The 23,758-nt window shown below is 56.9% G+C and overlaps 1 protein-coding gene across 1 annotated transcript in view; it reads left to right on the plus strand.

The window, feature by feature from the left end:
• The first annotated feature begins 783 nt into the window (after positions 1–783).
• LRRC75A (leucine rich repeat containing 75A) overlaps positions 784–23,758 on the plus strand; it is a 35,802-nt gene continuing 12,827 nt past the window's right edge. Inside the window, exon 1 of the mRNA XM_059908006.1 lies at positions 784–1,035. Within this exon, the coding sequence (XP_059763989.1) occupies positions 784–1,035 (252 nt within the window). The remainder of the gene's footprint in view (positions 1,036–23,758) is intronic.

A 23,758-nucleotide genomic window follows, 5' to 3' on the forward strand; every position in this document is an offset into this window, starting at 1 on the left:
GCCCGCCGCCACCGGCCGAGTCTCAAAGGAGTGTCCGTCAGATTCAGCCGAGAGGCTGGCTAAAAATGCAGCTCGCCAGGCCCCGCCGCGGAAACTCTCATCGGGCGGGTCTGGGGCGAGGCCCGGGAGTCTGCGTTCTCAACCAGCCCTCGGACGACTTGGGCTCTGATGCTCAGCGGCGCCCACTTTGAGAAACCCGACTCTGGGGCTGAGTCCCGCCCCCCCCACCCCACAGCGTCCATGCTCCAAACCTTCCCCACGTCGCCGAGCGCACGGGCCCCCTCCCCTCCGCTCCCATGGGCCTCATCCGCGCGCGGTCGTGGAAGCATCTGGGGAGAGTGGTGCCGGCCGGGAGTGAAGTCCCCGGCTGCCCCCTTCGCCCCGCGCCACCGCCCGTGAGGCGCAGCGCGGCCGCCGGCAGGGGGCGCGGCGCGGGGACCACAGGGAGGGGGCGCCGGGCGGCCCAGCCGGAGCGGAGGGGTGGGGAGGGGAGGAGGGGGGCACGCGAGGCCCGGGAGGCGCGCGACGGCGGAGCCGGGGGCGGGGCGGCCAGGCCGGGGCGGGGCCGGCGGGCGGGCGGCGAGCGCCGGGGGAGCGCGCCCGGGGAGCGCGGAGGAGGAGCGCGGCCGCCGCCCCCGCCCCCGCCCCCGCCCGCCCGCGCGCAACAGTTCCCCCAAAGTTGCCGCACGGGAGGCGCGCGCGCCGGGCGGCAGAGGGGCGGGCGGCGGCGGCGGGGACGCGGCGTCGCGGCCCGGCGCGGAGAGCGCGGGCGGCGGCGGCGGCATGGGCACCCGGCAGACCAAGGGCAGCCTGGCGGAGAGAGCCAGCCCCGGCGCGGCGCCCGGCCCCCGCCGCGAGCGGCCCGACTTCTGGGCGTCGCTGCTGCTGCGCGCCGGGGACAAGGCGGGGCGCGCGGGCGCCGGCGCGGGGCTGCCCCCCTACCACCGGCGCGTCGGCATGGTCCAGGAGCTGCTGCGGATGGTGCGCCAGGGCCGGCGGGAGGAGGCGGGGACGCTGCTGCAGCACCTGCGCCAGGTGAGCGCCGGGAGGGGGCGCGGGGGCGCCCCGCCCCTTCCCGCGGAGGCCCCGGAGCGCCGAGGGGCACCGCCCGGGCCCCTGCTCGCGGGGATGGAGCCCGGTCTGGCCGCAGGTGCCTCGGCGCTGCCCCTGAATTCGAGGCCTCAGGGCAGGGCGGAGGAAAAGGCTGGCCCGGTGAGGCCCGGCTGCGGGGGACCTGTTGGAATAATGTCCCCGCTTCAGTCCTCTGCAGGCAGAGGAGGCGGCTGGTCCCGGGGACGGTTCGCGGGAGGGGATGCCTGCCTGGGCCGAGGCGCTTTTCTTCCCCTCTACCCGCCGGCAGTCACCCCCGTCAAGGGTCCTCAAGGAATGCGCAGTCGTCAGCTTCCCCAGGGGGCGTCCAAGGGCGCAGCCCTGGGGCTGGTGAGATGCCAGTCCCCAGGGGCTTTGCCCACCCGGGAGGCCTCCTGGATGAGAGGCGTCCCGGATGGCGGTTCGGGTGGGCGACAAGGTTTTCTCTCCCGTGACTAACTTTGGCAGGCGCTCTGCCGGGAGCCCCCGCGGAGCAGTGGAGGGGGGCGAGGGGGGGCCGGACAGGGTTCCTACGTGACTGTCTGTCTGCAGGGACTTCAGGAGGCTGCCTGCACTCTGCCCTCAGCCTGTTCCCGTCCCTGCCCCGCTGGTTAGGGACCGTCTTTGCACATCTGGCTGGTCCCCTCTGCTTTGGGGCTGCCCTGGGGCTGACGCTGTCCCCCACCTCTCTTTGGCTTTTTTCCTTCCTCACTTTCTTTTGAGGGAGGGGGCGGCCTGCTCCGTGGATTTTGTGGAGTGGCAGAGAGGCAGGAGGGTGCACCTCCTGCATCCCCAGAGGTTGTCTTGGCGGGGCTTTGTGAGGGCAGCTGAGTCCAAGTCCCGTGTTCTTGCTAGATTGATCCCGTTAGTGGTGGAGTCCGGAGGGGATGGGGGCGGGAGTCTCTCGGGTGGGCTTTATGAAGTTCTCCCATCACCGATGAGAGAGGCTGTAGGAGAGCCTTCCCGGGAGGAGCTTCCAAAATCGAATCAGACCCACATCGCTCCTGGAGTCTGCAGCAGACCCCCAACCCCCTTTATATGTGGTGTGGGTTGCCCTGGAGTGTGTGTTCCCAGGGTGTGTGCTGCACAGGGAGAGGGAAGCAGAGGCTTCCGCTCTGGCCTCCACTTTCCCAAACAGCGTCCGGAAGGCTGCCTGAGATGCCACTGGGTCCCCAGGTGCCTCCTCTGAGCCCAGTCATCAAAGAAAGATGACATTCCGCGCCACGTAACTTTCCTGGCGTGTGTTTCTGTGTCTTTCAAAAACTGGAAACCAGCGTATGGCCTCTGTGGAAACTGTTTTGCTTTCAAACAGCATAATGGATTTTCCAGATCGTCATATCCATTTGCACACCAGACAGTGAGAAGGTTTTTCTGATCATGTGCTGTTCCCTCGCACTGGGGTGGGTGCTTCGGAGGATTCAGGACCGTGGAGGGGCTGACGGTGGAGGTCCAGACAAGCCCTTCTGGGAGGGTAAAAGAGCGCAGCGCCGCCAGTCCATCCGCTGGGGCCTGCGGGGTGAGGCAGAGCCTCGAGGCTGAGTGTGATTCCACATCCTGGGGAAGCTGGTTTCGGAGAGTAGATGCATCCCTGTGACCCCCACAGGGTCCCTGAGACAGAGAGCGTTTCCGGAGAGATGGTGTCTTGTTGGTGTCCTGACACCCTTCTCAGTGGCAGGACTGCGAGGGCTGATGGAGGGCAGAGGGTAACCAGGCTCACCCTTTTTTCTGTGAAAGCAGCAGCGTAACTCGCCCTCCAGTTCCAGCCGTGTACTGGGCTTTCCTGACCTCCGGGTGAGGTCTGTGGGCCTCTCTGGAGCCAGTGACGGGCCTGCCCAAGGCGCCTGGAGAGCTGTGTTGCCTGGAACTTGCAGATCCGGGTCCCTCCAGGAAGTGGCCGTGGGCCCTGGGCAGTGTGGGAGGGGAGCCCCGGGTGTCCAAATGTCTGTGAGAAACCAAGAGGTGGTTTTTTAGGACCCTGAGGCTGATTGGAGGAATGGAGAGCTGCATCTGTGCTGTGCACTGAAGTGGCTCTTTCTCCTAAATCGTATTTTCCTTTCCAGTTTCCTCCTCTAGGCTGGAGGTGGTGATGTTCAGAAAGGGAATGAGCAGTCACTGAGAGAGGGGCAAACACCGGGGCCGCGGCGGGGTCGGGCCAGCGAGGAGGCCTCGTCAGTAACAGTGGGCAGAGGCGGGGTGTGCAGAGCTCAGGGGCTGGTCCTGCTGGGATGCTGTCCCAGCCCCACCAGGTGCAGGGTGGCGTTGATGAAGAGGAACAGGCGGAGATGACGGCAGCCCCACAGTCACGGCCGTACTCACTTGCTCCTGTGTTTGACAACGCGTGTGGCTGCCCAGAGCCCGAGGCGGGGAGGAGGCTGGAGGTCCTCAGTCCCCGTGGTTCTTCACCCCCTTGAGTCCCTGAGCTTTCTGTGGCCCTGAAAGAGTTCTAGACACTCTTCCCAGACCAGTGCAGCAACACTCACAGTCTTGCAAGTATTTCGGAGGGTTCGCAGACCCCAAGTTCAGGATATGCCCCCATCTGGGACCTCCCCTCCCCCGATCATGTGACTTGCTACAGGCTCAGGATGTGGAACTAGAGACCCCGGGACCACGTGTGGCAGTTCACGGTGGGCTGAAGGAGAGTGGCTGCCGCTGCTGCTGCTTCTGAATCTAGGATTCTTTCCAACCTAAGATTTGGGGGGTGGTTTCCCTGATGGGAGCCTCTCCAGTCTGTCCGTGCTTGTCCCTTGCCAGAGAGGAATCAGGAGGCCTCCTTAATGTTAAGGATGCCGAGCTGTGCTAGGGGTGCAGGCAGGATGCCAGGAAGCTGCCAGCTGCCTGGAAGGAGCCGAGAGCCACCCCCTCCCTTTAGGAGCAGTGTCATCTCAGTAAGAGCCTGGGGCCAAGGGTCAGCCCGGGCAGCTTGCCTTCCGGTCCTCAGTCTGCTTTGACCTTGGACCCAGCTGATAACCTCTGTGTGGTGTTTCCTTGTTTCCCAGAGGGTATCTGAGGTACTGAGCAGAGCAAATGCTACAAAGTGTGTGAAATTGCCTTGGCTCTGCAAATCAAGACTCGTTCTCACGGCAACGACGATAAGAAACAGGAGAATCTGCTTGGGGTCTGGGCGGGCTGCGGGCAGGGTCTCGTACCCTTTCTCAGGCCGGGCCCAGGATGTTTTAGATTCTGTCTGCCTGACCAGGGCTCAGTCCGGGTCAAAAGCTCACTGCAAGTTCAGAAGCAGTGTGGGGCGGTGCTCGTGGGGATGAAGGAAGTCAGCTGTGGATAGAAGAGGCCGCTCCTCTCCCCTCCCCCGGCCCGGTTCCTGCAGGCCTCACCCTTCCCCAGACGTTGCTTCCTAAGTCTTAGGCTCACACTTGCCATCTTCGAGGAGCCCTGGGGAAGAAGTAACCTTTAGTCATGGAGAGAGGGCGCGTGCCAGGCTACATGAAAGGTGGGGTGTCATCTCTTCAGAGCAGTGGTTTCTCTGCGTCCCCAAATCCCAGACTGGGTCATCAGCCAGCTTCACGGAGCGCCAGAGTAAGGGCTCAGTTTCCCCGGGATACACCAGGCTGAGGTGGCCACCTCCTCCCTGCTTTCCCATAAAGAGGGTCTGATCGGGTTGGTTTATTGCCGCTCAGTATGGTGCAGCCCCACTGAGCAGAGCTGTTCCAGGCTCAGCCCGCCGGTGTGGCTCCGTCCACGCGGCCAGGGTGGCTGGGCTGGCCTCGTGCTACGCCTGGGCACGGGAGCCTCACCAGCAGTGCAGAAAAGAGCCCTCAGGAGCCGAGGGTGACTGGCTGCCCCCGGAGGCTGGCTGAGGGACGAGCACGTGGAGGGCCCTTGGGGACCTGGAGGCTGGGTGCTCTTTCCTTCCTGGAGGCGGAAAGACGAGCAAGAGTTGCCTTTTTCCTCCAACAACCCCCCGAGAAGATGGCTTAGGTGAGCAGGTTGGAAGGCCACCAGACAAAGAGCAGGGAGTTCCCCGCCCTCAGCCTTGATCTTGTTCTTCTTCACCTGGGATGCACTTCCTCATTTCCGTGGAATGCTCCTTACCTTTCCAAGGCCACCCTCCTGAGCCACGTCAGCCCACGACTCTGAGATCCGGTTGCCGGTTAGGCTGTGTGGATCTAATCGTGCGTACAGATGTAGTTTTCCCCGCTGTCCATTTTGTTTGTCAGACTACGTCACATGCTTCCTGAGGGTGGAGACCCCACCACTGCCTTTGTGTTGAACACCAGCTGCTGCAATCTTCAGTGAGGCGTGTGCTGGGGACGCACTGTCACGGCATGTCCTCAGCAAGCCCTTGGATCTGGGCTGTGCGTCCAGGGGCTTATTTGCCCGGCCTGCTGGTATGGTCGTGAGATCTGGCGAGTTTGCTCTCATTTGGTTTGATTCCTGGGAGCCGTGTGGGCAGGGATCGGCTGTGCCTGGCAGCCCGCCAGGCGGTGGTGTTCTTGGAGAGGGGAGTGGCACGGTGCCCGGCCTCCGAGGGCTCTATGGGGATCCCGCACGGCAGGTGCAGTCTAGGGCCTCTGCTGAGGTGGCGGGAGAGAGTGGAGCCTGACGCGAGGCTGGCCTCCACATTCCTCACTCGCTGCTTGTGCTGAATCATGTTCGTTCCATCCGCAAAGAGGAACCTTCCTTTTTAAACGCTGCTGCTCTCTGACCAGGCTGGGCATTTCCAGGGCTGCAGAAGCAGGAGGAACCCCATGCCAGGGCCTCCTGCTCTACTGGTTTCCAAGGCCAGGGACACGGCCACCTCAGTATGGCCGGGGGGAGACGGCAGGGCCGGGGCTGGGCCAGCTATCCTGGCTTCAGGTGTGGTGCGGAGGGGGCCCTCTTCTAGAGCTAATGCCCGCCCCCTCAGAGATGCCCACAAGCAGCCTGGGCTCCACCGCAGACCCCCCGCCCTGCCTAACACCGCCTTGGTGCATTGGTGCACCCTCCCCTTCCCCAGAGTCATTTCATTTCCAAGTGCACTTTGCTGGCAGAGGCCACAGATCGTATACTGGGCACAGGAAATCCTTGTCGAGAGGATTTTAAGCTTCTCCAGGGATGCTTCCCCCCGCCCCCGCCCCCCCCCCCCCGCAGTGTCCTCGCTCAGGAGCCAGCAGGGTCTGGCTCAGACCTCTCGAGTCATCCTGCCAGTAACCGGAGGCATTGGTACTGTCAGCCTCCCCCATCCTCAGGGTTCCAGCGGCTCCGCCGGTCCGCCCACACAGCCCACACACGCCTGCAGGCGGGAGCCACCTGCAAAAGGGTTATCCAGGTGATTAGGGTTTCTCTGGCTTCCCCATCAGGGTGCCCAAGGGGTGGGGTCAACGTCCAGGGAGATCCCCACCCCAAGGGGAGGTCTCAGCCAGGCATCTGCCCCCCGTCACTTTCCCACCAGGAGCAGCATGTGGGCGACCTGTGAGAAGAATGACACACACACCCCTATGCTGCATCCCCTGGCCCACCGGCTGTGTCACATCCACTCTCCTTAGGAGAAACGGGGGGTGGGAGCAGTGGTGTAAACCGGCGGGCTCCGTCACTGTCGCTGGGAGAGCCCGCTCTTCTAATGAGAGCAGTGACCTTGACAGGCCGAGCAGGGCGGGGCCGGGCCTTAGAGCGCCTGCTTTCCTCCCCACCCCACCCCCTGGCCTGAGCAGAGCCCACGTGGCTCTCTGGGAACATTTCCCAGCCTTTTTTTTTTTTTTAACTTTTATTAGCTCAAACTCCTGGCTGCTGCAGCCATATGGAGTGGTGCCGACGGCTGCTGCTCAAGGGCTGTGGCATTTTGATGCTTCTAACTTCATCTTAGGGTAGACGCAGAGTCGGGCGAGAGTGGAGGGTGTCGGTGTTGGCCCGCAGGGTGGCCTCCCGTTGGACCTGAGGTCTGTGCCCACCTCCAGGGCTGCCCCTGCCTGCTCTGGCGTCCGCCTCCCGGCCTCTGTCCGCCTCCCGCCTGCCCGCCTCCTGGGCCTTCTCTGCGTCTCTCCCTCTCCCTGGGCGCGAAGCAGACTTTTCGTCTCTGTTACTTGGCCCAGTCTTGTTCAGCTTCCCCCTGCAGCCGCCACGCCCCGGCCTCCATGGCAGGAAGGCGGCCATGGGGGCCGTGAGGACTGGAAGGAGGCGGCGGGGGCGGGGGCGGGGGTTTCGTTGTCTGGTCTGGTCGGTGCCCGGTGCCTCGGGCGGAGGTCAGGCGCAGGAGGTCAGACACCCCTCCCGCCTGCGTGCTGCTTCCCAGCCCATAACGCATTTTCTCCTGTTTATTTTGCTCCTTAAATAGTCTTGTGAGGTCAGCAGGATATTGCTTAAAGCAAAAAATGGTGGGTTTTCTTTTTTAATATTATAAAAGCGCAGTGCATCATCATTGTACGAAAACAAGAAAATACAGATGAGCAAAACTAAGACCTGAGAGTGATTCACGTGTCCCACAGCCTAGTGCCCGCTCTTCCAGGCACTGGTCTAGGCCCCGGGAGGCAGAAGAACCAGTAGTAATTGTCCCCCCACCTCGTGGAGGGATTGTGAGGGATCAGGAGGCCGGTGCTAGTGCAGGTGCTTAGCGGGGCTCAGAGAAAGGGCTCCGCTCTGGTGGCCGCCTTCACTGGGAACTGGGGGCACCTCGGCTCTGGTCCCGGCTCAGGCTCTAACTTGCCACGCCCTTCCCTTCTCTGGCCTCAGTTTCCCCACCAACAAACTGAAGGGCTGTGTGGCTGAGATGACCACTGAGGTTCCCTGCCACCACGCAGGTTCCACCAGGCTCCCGTGGATTCAGGGATGGACCCGTTCATTCCCACACGAGCCGGATTCACAGTCGTGTGCTGATGTCACTCCCTTGTCCCCAGCTTGTGCAAGAGCTTGGGCTTCTGGAGGGAAGCAGACCCCTGGGGCTGACCTCTGCACACCGGCACAAACCCTTCCTCCCTCGGGGCTCCCAAATGGACCAGGAGCTGGGCTGGGAGCTGCAGGGCGCCAGCCCCCCGCTTCCTAGTTGGGGCTTTGTCTCCCCTGCCCGGCCCGGCCCCTCCCAGCGGCCCTGGTGCTCAGGCCTGTGCCTCTCCTGTCCACACCCCCTTCCCATGCCCTTGGCCCCCTGTCCCCCAGCACGTTCTCCAAGTGGTACTTTTTCAGTGGTTTGTTTGTTAACGTGGGATGATGAGGCAGTGGAGGCCAAGATGAAATTGGAGGAGGTGGAGAGCGGAGCACAGCCCGAAGAGAGCGTGGTCCCAGTAAGGAGTGTGTTTCATGAGCTCGCTGCCCGCACAGTGGAGCGTGGCCACAGCCCTGCTCCTGGCAACCAAGGACTTGGGGGGTGTGAAGGCCATTCAGTGAGTGAGTCCAGGTGGCCCAGTGGTGCCTCATCACCTCAGTCCTTCAGTGAGATGTACGGCAGCTCCTGGCCCGTACGGTGCCTTTGTGAGAAGTAGAAGAAGACACCTCTCTGGCTGGCAGAGACAAAGTCAAGGCTTGGTGAGTTCAGCCCCACCCAGACACCCTTGTGCAGTGTGCATCCTGCACAGCTGTACTTAGCATCCTTGGTGAAGGTGCGCAGAAGTTCAGTCTTTATCAGCTGAAGCCAGTGAGGAGGCTCACCCCTTCTCCCATTTGCCCCCTCGGGCACAGCCTTCCCACATCACTTACGGCAGGGAACAGTGCAGTGTCAGCCAGAGCATGATTGCTGCCTCTGAGCTGAACGCTTGCCCTCTCCCTCCTGAATCAGGGAGCTGAAACGATCGGGCATCTTCTTCTAGAAGGTTCCAGCTCAACACTCCTGCCTCTCCAAGGGCGTTGGACAGATGCAAAGACATCTTCAGTGAGTCTGGAGTCAGGCTCAGAGGGGGAGCACCAGGGGGGACACAGGTAGATCAGAGAGTCCTTCCTTGCTGGGCTCCCATGGACTCCAGCCCCTCCCCCATGTCCTGGGGACCAGGAATTCCTCTCCAGCTTCCCAGACTGTTTGCATCCCCGCCTCCACTGATTCTGGGGGAAATTAGGTCTGGGTGCTTCCACCCCCTGTAAATAACCTCCACGTCTCCAGATGGAATAACTCCCTTCAGTTTAGTTTTTCCCAGTATGAGCCAGTCTTCTGAACTTCTTGTCATTCTCATTGGCCGATCTATGTTTTCCATTTTCTTCTGCAGTTGTGGAGTTTCTGGGTAAAAACTCCCATGGGGTTTCCAAACAGCTGCCAGCCCAGGGACCATCGGGAGGAGGGAGGTTTCTCAGAGATGGAAACTCAGACACAAGTTTCCAAGTTACCTGTTCTGAGAATTCCCATCTCTCCAGAAATCACCTGCTGGTTGAGAATCAGCCCAGTCAAGCAGGGGGAGAATAATAGAGATGTTTTCGGTGTGACACATCTCAGTGGGAGGCTGGTCCACTCGTGAGGGCCCAGAAGAGGGCACTGTGAGGGGGACAGAGGCTCAGGAAGTTGGGGGAGCAGGCCTGGAATAGGAGAGGGGGCAGCAGGATGGAACTGGAGAAACAGTTTTGGAAAGCCGGCAGGAGCTGGCCAGGAAGCCCAAAGGAGCAGGGGCAGCTGGCGGGGGACGGGAGAGCCGGTGTGTTGCACCTGGGTCGTGCTTTGTGGGGGAGACGCTACCAAGGAAATCCTGTGGGCAGAACCCAGGGACCCTGGGACCGGGAGAGAGACCTGGGACCCGGGCAGGAGGCTCTGGGCCTCCACGGGCCTGTCACTTTGGCCCTTTCACTTCACCCACTCCCACCTCCACCCCAGCCCTCCCAGGGTCCCCGGAAGCTGTGGACAAACTCGGTGACCTCCCAGAGACCAGGCAAAAGCCCTCCCTCCCCAAGGACACTGCCCTTTGCAGCCTTTGAGGCTCACTGATTCTTTCTTGTTGCTGCTGGTTGTGGCCCCCGGTTCTTCCACTTGTGGGGCAGTGAGGCCCCGAGGAGGAGCAGGGCCTGAAGATGGGGAAGAGTCCACCTGGCCGGGGCTCCTTCCCTGGGTCCACTCCCGCCCTCCCCGCTGCCCAGAGAAAAGGTCTTGGGGAAATCAGCTGAGCTGGAGCGCAGGCAGGGCCTCGCCCGCGGCCGTGGACCTGGGGGACCTCTTACCCTGCACTTGGGTGTGAGCTGCGTTTGAGCTGGACTCCCTGTCCTGTGTGACTCATCTCTGCTCACCCGGATTCTCGGAGGCTGTGCCTGGGCCTTGCCTCTGACCTAGAGATTTAAAGTGGTAAAGACCCCTAGTTTGTGGTTGGGGGCTGATCTTATGTGCCATCTCGGCGAGGCCATGGTACCCAGTTTTTGGTCAAATGTGAGTCTAGATATTGCCACAAAGATATTTTTTAGATGAGATTAACGTTAAATCAGTCAAGCTTGTGTAAAGCGGGTGACCTTCTGTAGTGTGGGTCGGCCTCCATGTGATCAGTTGAAGTCCCTTGAGAGAAAAGGCGGAGGAATCCTGCCCCAGGCTGCCTGCCTTCAGACCTGCCAGATCCCACAGTCACTATTCCTCACACATCCCTCTCTCTCACACACACCCCTCTTGTCAGTTCTGTTCCTCTGGAGAACCCTGACTTGTTACACTTGTCCTCCGAGGGCTGATGTCTGGGGGAGGCGGGTAAGAAACTTCCGGGGGCCCCCGGGGCCCCCCTGCACTGCCACTGATCACAAGCCTCCAGTCCTCGACTTCTCACTCTGAGAAATGGGCTGTCCCATGAAGCCTGTCCTGCTTGGAAAGCAGGTTGTCGGGGAGCCAGAAGGAGCCTTGAAGTCACTCCTCCACCCCTTTTTCTGCATTTCCTTCCACAATGGATCAAACCTTTTATTTAAAATGTACAACAGTAACCACATGGAAAGACAAATGGACTTAAATGCATTCACCGGAAGCCATCAACAATGGATTATTTCCCAAGCACAGATCAGGAGGGCGCGGGATGGATGACAGAGTGCCGAGAATCTGTGGAATGTAGGAGCCGGTGGACCTCAGGGACCTGCTGGCCCCAGGCTTTCTGCAGAATCATAAGCCCACCAGATGCTCTGGGGAGCGGGAGCCGGGAAGATAAGTTTGGGAAGCAGCGCGAATGCTCCCAGCCTTTCAGAGTCTTAAAGCAGTAGCTGAAACATCGGATGGGAGGAAGGCGCAGGGGTGAGGGGCACGTGCCCGGGGCCACACAGTGACCTAGGGGCTAACTCAAGCCTGGAGCCTGGGGGGCTCCTGCCCCGCCCTGAGCAGAGCCTGGGTGGACCTGTGACCACAGGGGGCAGAGCAAACCCTCTTCAGCCCTGCTGTGCCTCCCGGCTGATTTTATGTTTTTCTGAAGAGAAAGCGTCCTTTTATTTATTTGTTGCTACTGCTGTTTCTTGGATTTTAATTGCGTTACAGTTGGCAGTGGTCAGACATCTGTTTCCAGAGGCCTGCTTTGTGCAGAGAGTGTCATTTTTAAAGACATCAAAGTTAAAACACAAATAACGTGCAGCCGTGAAGCCAGCATGCTGCGTCCTGGCGGGGAGAGCAGACCCACCAGGCACTTGTCACAGTTAAGGAGGGTCGCCTGCCAGGGTGCCCGCCTTCAAACCCTGCAGGGCCGGTGGTTGTGGAAGAGCAGGAGTCCCCAGCCACCCCTGGGGGACGGCAGCCCTGCGATGGGACCGGTGAACCGTCCTTGCCCCTCAGCCGGCCAGGCAAGCGGGCAGGGCAGCGGCGGCCGGGGGCCCGAGGGGACAGTGCCCACCCTGGAGCCGGCGGGAGCAGCCTTGCCAGCAAGCAGGCCAATGCCAGCGGGTTTCTTTCAGGGAGAGGCCAGTGCGGCGGTTGCTTTTATGACTTTTTCAAGTTTGCTTTGCTGTTTGGTGTTTCTGAAGTCTGAGAGAGTGTGTGTGTGAGTGTGTGTGTGTGTGTGTGAGTGTGTGTGTGTGCGCCTCTGGCCTCCCTCCCCGGGGACGGGCTACACTGGACACACACACAAGGACAGCTGCCCGCCCGGACCGCGCCCTCATCGTCGTGTCCCTGGGAGGTTTATGGTGTCCTTGGGATGTGTTTGTGCACACACACCGCACACACACATACACACACATATATACAGACACACACAGTACTTATGGGTGCTAGATTTTCTCAATTACGATTCAACATACCGAACTAAAAATTTTAAAGCCTACTGTTTCCCTAAGATTTTAAGTCTAACCTACAAATGCCATTATTCTGCTTATGAATCTAGTCGATTTAAATGATCACATTTAAGGGTAGAGGGCTTATAACTTCGTTAAGTTTCTTTAAATATCTTAGTGATTTTACAAATTTAATATGTCCAGTTTTCTTACGTTTATAAATAGCCATCCTAAAAAGCAGGACTTTCCCAAGCTCCTGAACAGTTCTTAAAATGTAATAAGCTTATAAACAAGGTGAATATTAAATTCTGTTAAGCATTTCAAAACTGTCACAAGCTTGGCCCAATCCTCCTTCAGCGTCCTGCTTAAAATCATAAGCCTAAAGTCAGTTACTCACTTACCCCTTCCAAATCGGAATTGCAGGCCTCATCTGTTAGGTACTCTGACTTAGGTGGTTCTCTAAAATGTTACAAGTGTGTGAAATGCCAGATGTATGAATTTCTGGGTGTATCTGAGCTGCGTTACTCCGGTATCTGCCGGTGTGATTCAACCCCTTCTGGGTTAAGAGGGAGCGGGTGAGCCCAAGAGCGACCTTCTGTCCTCAATACCCCATACGACTCCTCCTCCTCCAACTCCCCTATCCAGGCGGCTTCATCGCTGGGTTAGATTCTGTCTGTTGCTGTTCCTTGCATCCGTCCTTCCCTGTTCTTCCTGCCCTCAGGGCCCCACCTCTTCAGCTGTTTAGCGGTGTCCTCTTGGATGGTGCACACGCCACGCCCTTGGCTCTGGGATCGTGCATCCAAGGCCACGCTAATGACGCATCCCAGGGGGCCAGAAGGAAGAGTCCTTAGCAGTGACCTTCCCTCCTGGTACAGAACTCCTGCTACAGCAGCACTAAGGGATCTCTCCCCACTGCTTACATAGTTCCAGTGTCTGTGAACTCACTACTTGATTTTTTTTAATTGTGGTAAAGTGTAGATAACATAAAACTTATCATTTTAACCACTTTTACCTTTACAGTTCAGTGGCATTAAGCACATCTACACTGTTGTGCAACCATCCATCTACAGAACTCTTCATTTTCCCAAACTGAAACTCTGTCCCCATTAAACACTAATTCCCCATCCCCTTCTCCCAAGCCCCTGGCAGCCTCCATCCTACCTTCTGTCTCTATGGATTGGACTCCTCTAGGGACCTCATACGAGTGGAATCGTACAGTATGTGTCCTTCTGTGACTGGCTTATTTCATTCAGCATCATGTCCTCCCGCTTCATCCTGTTGGAGTGCGTGTCAGGATTCCCTTTACCACTTGTTTTTAAATGTTCTTTCTCACATTGGGCTGGAAACCATCTTAGGGGACGTGGTCCTATAGGGAGCATTTCTTTTTTTTTTCGGCTGTGCCACCCGGCTTGCGGGGTCTTAGTTAACCCTGTCCAGGGATCGAAGCCCGGGCCCTCGGGAGTGAAAGCACGGCGTCCTAACCACTGGAGCGCCAGGGAATTCCCTACAGGGGGCATCTCTGACTAGCCCAGTCCCACCTCTGGGAGCAGACAGCAAAGGAGAGTGTGTCGGGGGTACACGCATCCAGAGAGGACCCCAGGCTGGTGGAAGCAGCAAGGAGGTTTCTGCCGGTAACGGTCCCAGTTGCCCACAGCTGTGCTCCTGGTTGAGGTCAGCACAGGCCAGAGGGGGAAAGGGGTCCCCGCCCACTTGCCCTAACCTTTTCGCCTTGGTGCATCCCCTGGGGAAAATGCCAACGCTGTTTCCATCCGGTATATTAGTTTCCTAGGGCTGCTGTCACAGACGACCACTGTTTTGGTGGCTTAGAACAACAGAAACTTCTTCTCTCACTGCTCTGGAGACCAGAAGCCTCAAATCAAGGTGTTGGCAGGCCACACTCCCTTGAGAGGCTGTCGGGAGATTTCACTCTTTGCCGCTTCAGCTGCTGGTGGCTCTGGCTGCATCCATCTTCCCATCCCCTTCTTCTCTGTGTCTGTCTCTTGTAAGGACACCTGTCGTTGGGTTTAGGGCCCAACTGGGTAACCCAAGATGATCTCATCTTGAGATCCTTGACTTAATCTGCAAAGACGCTTTTTCCAAATGAGATAAATTCACACGTTCTGGGGACTAGGGATGTGGAGTTGTCTTTTGGGCACTGCCATTTAGCCCGGTGCATCCGTTTCTGTTTCTCACATGTGGTGTATGCCTTGCCCCAGGTGTCCCCTCCATCCCCGGTGGCACTTTTTTTTTTTTTTTTTTTTTTTTGGTTGTGTTGGGTCTTGGTCGCTGCGCGCGGGCTTTCTCTAGTTGCGGAGAGCGGCGGCTACTCTTTGTTGCCGTGCACGGGCTTTTCATTGCGGTGGCTTCTCATTGCAGAGCACGGCCTCTAGGCACACGGGCTTCAGTAGTTGTGGCACGTGGGCTCAGTGGTTGTGGCTCGCGGGCTTAGTTGCTCCGTGGCGTGTGGGATCTTCCTGGACCAGGGCTCAAACCCGTGTCCCCTGCATTGGCAGATGGATTCTTAACCACTGCGCCACCAGGGAAGTCCCCGGTGGCATTTTTAAGACTCTGCCCACCTTCCTTAGAGGCCGTCGTCTTCATTCACGCCGAGCTCCTCTGGCTTCTGCCCCTGGCGGCTTCCTGGGGCTGCATTTCCCCGACAGCACCTGGCAGTTCCCGTCCGCCCCTGGGAATCCCCGAGGCAGCCAGAATGTCAGGGGGGAGGGGACACGGAGATCGGTCGCCCAGGCAGGCCGGTACTCCAGACTGTGTCCCTCCCCCGGAAGAGCGGCCTCTGTTGCTCCGGAGGAGGTCCGCGTCCGATCACTGCCTCGTTATCGCCCCGCACTCGCGGGCTCCGGCGGCTTCAGTGCAGCTGGCAGCTGTCTCCCTTGTCTGGTTAATACGCAGAGCCTGCTGCCTGCGCCTTCCCCGGGCTCGGTCGCAGGAGCCGTAGCTTCGTGCCTGGAGGAGAGAGACAGACACAAGCTCGTTTCCCGCAGGGCCTTTCTCCTGGGAACAGGCCTAAAACCTGGAACTTAAAAGGCAGGAGGGTGCTTGTGGTTTAAAATAGCGAGTGCGTGGCAGCCTCCTGAGCGGCTTCCGCCTAAAATACTTGCGGAGACACACCAAAAACAGAGGAAAATTCCTGAAAGCCAAGAAAGGTGGGCGGCCTGGGAGGAACCCCTTCCAGCTCTGAGACAGACGGAGCTGCCCCGGCCCCCCCCGGAAGCTGAGGCCTCCCAGAGGAAGGGGAAGCCCCCTTCTCCCCAGTCGGAGGAGCTCAGGCAGCTGCCCCTTTCCCACGCGGGCAGTGATTTGGGGGCAGAAACAGTACTGTTGAGCGCTCCCCTCGCCGCACCCTCCCCAGGCATCTCTGCGTGTATTTGGAGAAAGCCACCCTCAGACGCCACCTCCACCGGGCAGGCGGGAGAGAGGGAAACCCGCGAGCTGTGGCCGCTGGCAGTCCAGCGTGGCCCGTGGGCTCAGCCAGGGGTGGGAAGTCCTGGGATATGGACACCACTGTGGGTTTCCACAGACTCCGTCTTTGGAATTTTGGCGGCCCAGGCTGTGGAGGTGGGCAGAGATGTCCCTTCCCAAGGTCAGAGTCACATTAGCTCCGTGTCCAGGGTGTGGTCCCCAGGCTGGGCTGCTTACAAACCAGAACCTGAGAGGTGGACTCAGCTCTTATCCAGGGAGGCAGCCGTGGGACAAGGTCAAGATTCTGGTTAAAATTCCAACGTACGGGTGTGGTTTTCACACCAACAAGCAGTTACTCGACACGAGCTGGGTGTCCTACAATTCAACTCGATTCTCATGCTCTCTACCCAGAGATGGTGTCCGATCCCACAGGTTAAGGGGGTCCCACAAGGCAGCCCCCCACTTCAGACTCTAATCACAAGTCCAGGTTGTTACCCGCGCTTCTGACCAATCAGCTATAGGTTGGAGGTTCTCACGACCCTCTCCTTGGGTTGGATTAATTTGCTAGAGTGGCTCACAGAACTCAGGAAAACATTTTACTCACTAGTTTATTATAAAAGGATGTAACTCGGGACTTCCCTGGTGGCGCAGTGGTTAAGAATCCACCTGCCAATGCAGGGGACACAGGTTCGGGCCCTGGTCCAGGAAGATCCCACATGCTGCAGAGCAACTAAGCCCGTGCGCCACAACTACTGAGCCCGCGTGCCGCAACTACTGAAGCCTGCGTGCTGCAACTACTGAAGCCCGCGTGAGCCTAGAGCCCGTGCTCTGCATTAAGAGAAGCCACCGCAATGAGAAGCCCGTGCACCACAACGAAGAGTAGCCCCTGCTCGCCGCAACTAGAGAAAGCCCGTGTGCAGCAACCAAGACCCAACACGGCCAAAAATAAATAATAAATTAAAAAAAAAAAAAAGATGTAACTCAGGAACAGCCAGATGGGAGAGAGGCACAGGGCCAGGTGTGGGGAAGGACACGGAGCTTCCATGCCCTCCAGGTGTCCACTCTCCACACCTCCCCGTGCTCACCGACCCAGAAGCTCTCCAAACCCCGCACTTTGGAGAGTTTCTGGAGATTTCATCACATAGGCTCGACTGATTACCTCGTTGGCCATTGGTGACTGATTCTCTTCGTCCCCTGTCCCCTCCCTGAGGTCAGAGACGGGACTGAAAGTTCCAACCTCTAATGACATGGTTGGTTCCCCTGGCCCCATCCTCAGGTGACCAAGGGGCCTTCCAAAAGTCACCTCATTAACAAAAATAAAGTCATTAAAAAAGTCATCTCATAACGAAAGATACCTTTGTCTCTCTCATCAGTTAGGAAATTCCGCAGGTTTTAGGAGCTCTGTGCCAGAAAGAGGACAAAGACCAAATATCTATTTCTTATTATAAATCACAACATCAAACTAGACAGATGGTGGATGGGGATCTCACTAGATCGCCCCTCCTTCAGGGGTGAGCAAGTGGGGAAAATAACCCTGTGCGTCAGATGAATACTGTGGAGGCTGGACCCTGACTCTGGAATGATCTACGGCAGGATCCGGGGGAAATGAACTTTGTGGGGCAAGAACAAAATGCCCCGAAAAGAGGCAAAAAAGAGATGGAAAAAAAACAGAGGGTGAGATGAAAAGGGAGATTAATGAGCAAAATAAGAGTTGCAAGGATTCGAAACACTGGCCAACACGCAGTCCTGGCTGGAAGCAGTGGGGGTGGGGCTGACGGTGCCGGACACGAGGTCAGTGGCAGAAAGCAAACCCGGCCCGTCACGGGCGTGTGTTGCGGGGTGAACACGAGAAGAGGTCAGCTCCGAGGGCGCTCGGAGCCAGCATCAGCTCTCCCGATGAGGAGACAGGCTATAAAAAGGTCCGTGTTTGTAGATGGAATGACCCCAGCACTGAAGGTAAATTCAAAGAAAACACCCACAACTAGACACACAGTGGTAAAAAACTGTAATAACCAGGTGTGGCAGGCAGAAAAACAATGGCCAGAAACATGTGATCCCTCGTATCTCAGGAAGGTGTCTGTTTTTGCCTGCCTGGGTCGCAGGACCTTTTTTTAAATTTAAATTGTTGCAAAATGCACATCACATAAAATTTACCATCTTAAATTAACTATTTCTACACTTCAGTATCGTTAAGCACATTCACATTGTTTTGCAACCGTCACCACCATCATCCTCAGAACTCTCTTCATCTTGCAAAACTGAAACTCTGTCCCCATGAAACAACAACTCCCCAGCCTCTCTCCCCCAAAGCCCCTGGCACCCGCCGTTCTACTCTGTGTCTATGAAGTTGACTTCTCTGGGTACCTCATATGCGTGGAATCATCCTTTTGTGACTGATTTCTCTCAGCGTAATGTCCTCAAGGATCATCCACAGTGTAGCACATGTCAGATCTCATTCCTTCTTATTCCATTGTAGACATATACCACACTTTGTTTATCCATGCGTCTGTAGAAGTTGATGGACACTTGGGTTGTTTCCACCTTTTGACCACTGTGAGTAATGCTGCTATGAACATAGGCGTAGAAGGATCTGTCTGAGTCCCTGCTTTCAGTTCTCTGGTATATGTACCCGGAAGTGGAGTCGCTGGGTCATATGGTGACTCTGTTTTTAATTTTTTGAGGGATCGCCATAGTGTTCTCCACGGTGGCTGCACCCCTTCACATTCCTGCCAGCAGTGCACAGGAGCTCCAGTCGTGTGTCCATCCTCATCAACACTGGCATCTTCTGGTTGGAGCGGGGCTGGCGGTGATTTGATCTAAGAACTGGATGAGCCAGAGAAGTTGATTTGATTTGTATTAGGAAGGGAAGGGCTGGGTGCTGAGAGGGTTTGCAGGGTGGAGATGAGCGACTGAGGCATAGGTGGGGTCTTGGGGGAGATACAAGGAAGGGATGTTAGGAGTTTTGGCGGGGTGTCACGAGGGTGCCCTTTTGGTGACCTTGTGAGATTGTTGTAAAGACATCAGCTGTTTTTTGGGCTACGCTGTATGTTGAACTGATGTTCCTGGGAAGGGGACCGTGTGCTGGGACCATCCAGGAGAGGCAGCTAGAGGTTATTGGCAAAGACAATCCCATGGACGTCTGGGCAGAAAAAGCAGCTAAAGACCCAAAAATCAGGCTGCCTCAGAGTCGCCTGCCATGCTGAGTACCAGGGGGCTACCGCATTTTGAAGGTTAGTTTCTCTCTAGCCAGGTTGCCTTCAGGTGCAACGTTAACATAAAGGATTTTTCAGGTAGGCTAGAGCTCAGAAAATAACCACCCGTGTATTCATTCTGGATGACGTTCTCTGGCAGCGAGGGCATGAGATGCAGGTATGGGAGCAGCTCCAGGGATGGGCTGAGCGGTGGCCCTGAACGCTAGCTCAGTCCCAAAGACTTGCAAATCTGTGTTCAAACTGAATGCAAACGGCCAAATTTTATCATCGATAGAGTACCTTTAACAATTAAAAAAAAAAAAAAACCCACAAACTAAAACAGTAAGAGCAGTGACCTGGATCTAAAATCTCTGTTTATACCCACAAAGGCCAAGAAGGGGAGAGGCTGGCAGTCAGGCAAGTGTCAAAATTCCCCGCTGACCCTCCACCCCAAGCGCTGCCGAGGTCCTGGGTTGCCCCCTCTGCAGCTGCCCTGGGTCCCCACGGTGTCAGCTCACTAGTTCGGGGCCAGCCCCTGGGATTGATATTGTTCCTGCTCCCAGACACCATCCACGAGCTGTGGGCATGGGCCGAGCTTCCTCTCCCAGGCCCCCCGCCCCGCTCCACCACCAAAACTACACCTGCATCAACAGGGAGCCTCGCTGAGGATCGGAGTGACGGGCGAGAGCATAGCAGGGAAGCTAAACCCTCCCCAGGGGCTCCCTGGCTCCTAGCCTGGCTCGGCTTAGCCCCTTTCTCCCATGGTACCCCACGCTTCTAGCCCTGCGGTTCTCCAGCTGTTTTCGGCATCAAGAGCCCTCTTTATTTTTTCTAATTTAATTGTTTTTGTTTTTGTTTTTGGCCGTGCTGCGCGGCGTGCGGAACTTCCCCAACCAGGGATCAAACCCGCGCCCCCTTGAGTGGAAGCGCGGAGTCTTAACCACTGGACCACCGGGGAAGTCCAAGAGCCCTCTTTATACTTTTTTAACTCTTTTAAATTGAGATATAATTGACCTATAACATTGTTTAAGGCCCACAATGTATTGACTTGATACATTTATATTGCAATATGGTTGCCATTATAGCGTTAGCCAACACCCCTGTCTTGTCACATAAATATCATTTCTTCTAGTGTTGCTAACAAAAGTTTTGTTGTCTTTCATAGTTGTACTGTGTATTAGTCTCCAGGACTTATTTTTCTTCTAGTTGCAAGTATGTACCTTTAAACACCGTCTCCCATTCCCCTACCCCCCAGCCCCAATCCACTCTGTTTTTCAGAGTTCTGTTCTTCTTAGGTCCCACATATAAGTGAAATCATACAGTATTTGTCTTTCTCTGACTTATCTCACTGAGCATAATGTCCTCAAGGTCTATCCACGTTGTTGCAAATGGCAGGATTTCCTTCTTTCTCGCGGCTGAAGAGAATTCCATTGTGTATATAGACCACAACCGCTATATCCAGTCATAGGTTGATGGGCACTTAGGTTGTCGCCGTGTCTTGGCTATTGTGAATAATGCTGCAGTGAACATGGGAGTGGAGATATCTCTTTGATAGTACGTTTTCATTTCCTTTGGATATATACCCAGAAGTGGGATTGCTGGATTGTATGGTAGTTCTGTTTTTCATTTTTTGAGGAACCTTTATACTCTAAATTATTGAGGACCTCAAAGAGGTTTTCGCTATGTGGGTCATATCTTATAAATGCTATCTGCTGTATAAGAAATCAAAACAAAAATATTTTAAAGATTTATTTATTCATCCATTTAAAGTTAATAAGCTTGCAATGTGAAAGAAATCTTTGTGAAAATAACTATATTTTCCAAAAGAAAAAGTATAGTGAGAAGAGTGGCACTGTTTCATAGTTTTGTGACTCCCTTTCGTGTGTGGCTGGCTTAGTAGAAGACAGCTGGATTCTCACACCCACTGCTTCTGCATTCGCTGTCTTGCAGTAGGTTGTTCTGGTTGAAGTCTACAAAGAAAATGTAGCATCATGCTGCTGTGTCATTGGAAAAGAGGCCCTCACAGAGGCCCTGAAAGGGTCTTGAGGACCCCCTTCACACTTTGAGAAATACTGTGAATCTCTGCTCGCTTTTTGGAAAGCCGTACCCCTCACTCTTCCCACTGGAGTGAGTCCCCAAACCTGGTTCTTTCAGCTTCAGTAACGTGGGAGCCCCACTTCTTCGAGGGGACACATGCTTGCCGTTCACCCCCTTGGTCGCAGGCCAGCGACACTCTCCGTGCCAAGCTGCCCAAAGCAGTGACTCAGGCGCTGATGTTCGCAGGTTTTCTGATCGGGAACCGTCCACACGCACAGGTCCTAGAGATGGTACCATTTAGATTCGTAGTGAGGAAGCTCGTAGTCTCCTCAGTGCCTGGTATTTGCAAGGCAGGCCAGGCCCTCCAAGGCCAAAGCAGTCGCCCGGGGCAGCCTGGAGGGGCCGCACGTGGATTTGGCTCTTCCGCCCCCCTCAGTCCCGCACCCCGACAGGCAGCCAGGGCAGAGCGGAGCATTGAGGTCCCTGGTGGGCAGGGCCGGTAGCACTGTCAGTGCAGTCATGACACATTTGTCCCCAGTGTGGGTGACACGGAGAGGACACCAAGGACGCCAGACGTGGCCCGAGGCCCTCAGGACATGTGAGGTGTCTGAAAGCCGCACAAGCGTTCCGGGGGCCTAGGTGGGGTCGAAGTAAAGGAATAAAGCGATAAAAGTGCAGCAGCGTCTGTCAGGCCCCCATCTGGGTCTCCCTGTTGCAGCTTCTTGTAACCCGGAGCCCTGGGACCTCCGGGAGCCCCACCCCAGCTGGAATTCACAGGGCGGGCGGTGGCCATGACTCACACGTAACTTACCCAGAGCACGGGAGCAGAGCCACATCTGCCTTCCTGGGGAGACCGCCTCCCTACCCCCTCCCTTCCTCCCACCCTCTGCCCCCTCCCCAGCCACAATTCCATGACCCAGACAACAGCAGCAGCATGGAGAGAGGGACCCACTGTCAGCAGGCTGGGTGCCCAGACTGACAGGGAGGGTGGGACATGCAGGGCGGGACGTGGCAGGGGGGCGGGGGGCTGGGGAAGGGCAGTTTACGCCTTCCCACACCTGCCCCAGCGTCCTGGGTTAGCAGCTAGGGTTTTCTTGGTCCCTCCAGGATGGGATGGCCTCTACTGGCCTGGAAAGGAGGTGAGTGGGAGGACGGGGCAGGGCTGGTAGGAACCCAAGAAGCCCAAGCAGCCGTCCAGTCTGGGGGTTTCAAACTTCTCTGGCAAAAGAACTACTTTAAAAAACAAAAACAAACAAAAAAAACCCCGAAGGGCAGCCAGAGAGCTGTTCTGCGGAGAGCTGGGCCCAAAGCCTTGCTGACTCTTCTGGCCTCTCTCCTGTCGTCATCAGCCCCAGGGTCTTGGGACACGGCTCAGTAACTACGAGTGTCCGTTTGCCCATTTCACAGATGGGGAAACGGACCCCAAGGGGGAAGAGGTCCCTCGTCCACGAATTGACAGTCTGAATTCCGCTTCCTGTATTCCCAGCCTCTCCTGCCACACAGAGGGCGGCGCCGGAGTTTGCACTTTGCTTGGTGACAATTAGCGTCCCCACGGCCCCGGCACGCCCTGCTGACCGTGAGGCCGGCGTGGACTGCGCCAGGCTCCCTGTCCTGCCCCGGCTCCCGGGCTTTTCTGGACAGAGAGGGCATGGCTTTTGTCACGTTCTCAAATGGGCCTGGTATCCAAAAAGAGGCTAAGAACCTCTGCACGTGGCGGGGGTTGGGGGGGGCACCGAAGGGGGAGGGGAGCTCAGCTGGTGATTCTCTTCCCTGCGGAGGCGTTACCTTGTGTTACTAGGTTTATGTCCCTCGCCCACCTGTGACGCGGGTCACCGTCCCCATTTTACATACGAGGAGGCTGAGACGCAGTGACACAGGTAGCTTGCCCCGACGCCTCCCGGGAGGCTGAGGGGCTAGACAAGCAGGGTGGGGACGGGTCCACGGCAGGATGGGACCTGTCCGCACCCTGATCCGGCGCCTCCCTCACCGCGTCCACGCCAGACCGTGTCAATTATCTCCGCAGCCAGAGAACCTGGCGCCGGGCACGGCCGCTGCCTCTGAGGCTCATTCCTGCCGAACAGAAACAGCCCAAGGCTGGCCCGTTGTGTCCTTGATGGCGCTCGAGACCCATTTCTTCCAACAGGGAGGTGGGGGCAGAGCTCCCGGAACCATTGCGGGGGGCGGCGGGGGGGGACCCTGCTAGGGCCCGGGCTCGCGAGGCTCCCCATGGGGCAGAGAGCACGGCCCCGCCAGGTACCCCAGCAAAGCCCTTTCTTTGCTCTTAGAAATGTCAGCGGCCAAACCACAGGGCAGCGTCCCCGCCCTCCAGCCTGCTTGCTGCCCAGCTCACCCCAGGGGCAGACAAGGCAGATCCTCCCAAGACAGGCCCCAGGCCCACGTGGAAGCCCACCCCTACCATTCCTCAAATTCTTTTTTTTTGTTAACATCTTTATTGCATGCAATTGATTTTTCTTTCTGTGTTACTGAGATATAATTGACTTGGCACTAAGTTTAAGGTGTACAGCATATTTTCTTGACTTACAAATATTGCAAAATAATTACCACAATAAGTTTAGTTAACATTCATCACCTCATATAGTTTGAAAACATGTTTTCTTCCTTGTGATGAGAGTTTTTAGAATCTACTCTCCTCACAACTCTCAAATATACCACACAGCTGTGCTAACTGTAGTCACCAGTCGTACATTCCATTCCTGAAATTCTGACGGTTAAAAAAAAAGTCAGCTGCTCTGAACCTTAGCTTCTTCATCTGTAAATTGGGAATAACGATACCCAGCCTACTTGCTTTCAGGGATTTCTAAGAATCACATGGGGAAGGTATTTAGAAAAGTTCAGGATAACTCACCGAAATGACAAGGGAGCAAACCCCAGCTGGGACTCACCTGTCACCACACATTCCTGTCCGCAGGTCGCTGGACCATGGCAACCCAGGCTGGGAGCCT

Source organism: Balaenoptera ricei, chromosome 20 (genome assembly GCF_028023285.1).
Source record: "Balaenoptera ricei isolate mBalRic1 chromosome 20, mBalRic1.hap2, whole genome shotgun sequence".
NCBI classification, from domain to species: domain Eukaryota; kingdom Metazoa; phylum Chordata; class Mammalia; order Artiodactyla; family Balaenopteridae; genus Balaenoptera; species Balaenoptera ricei.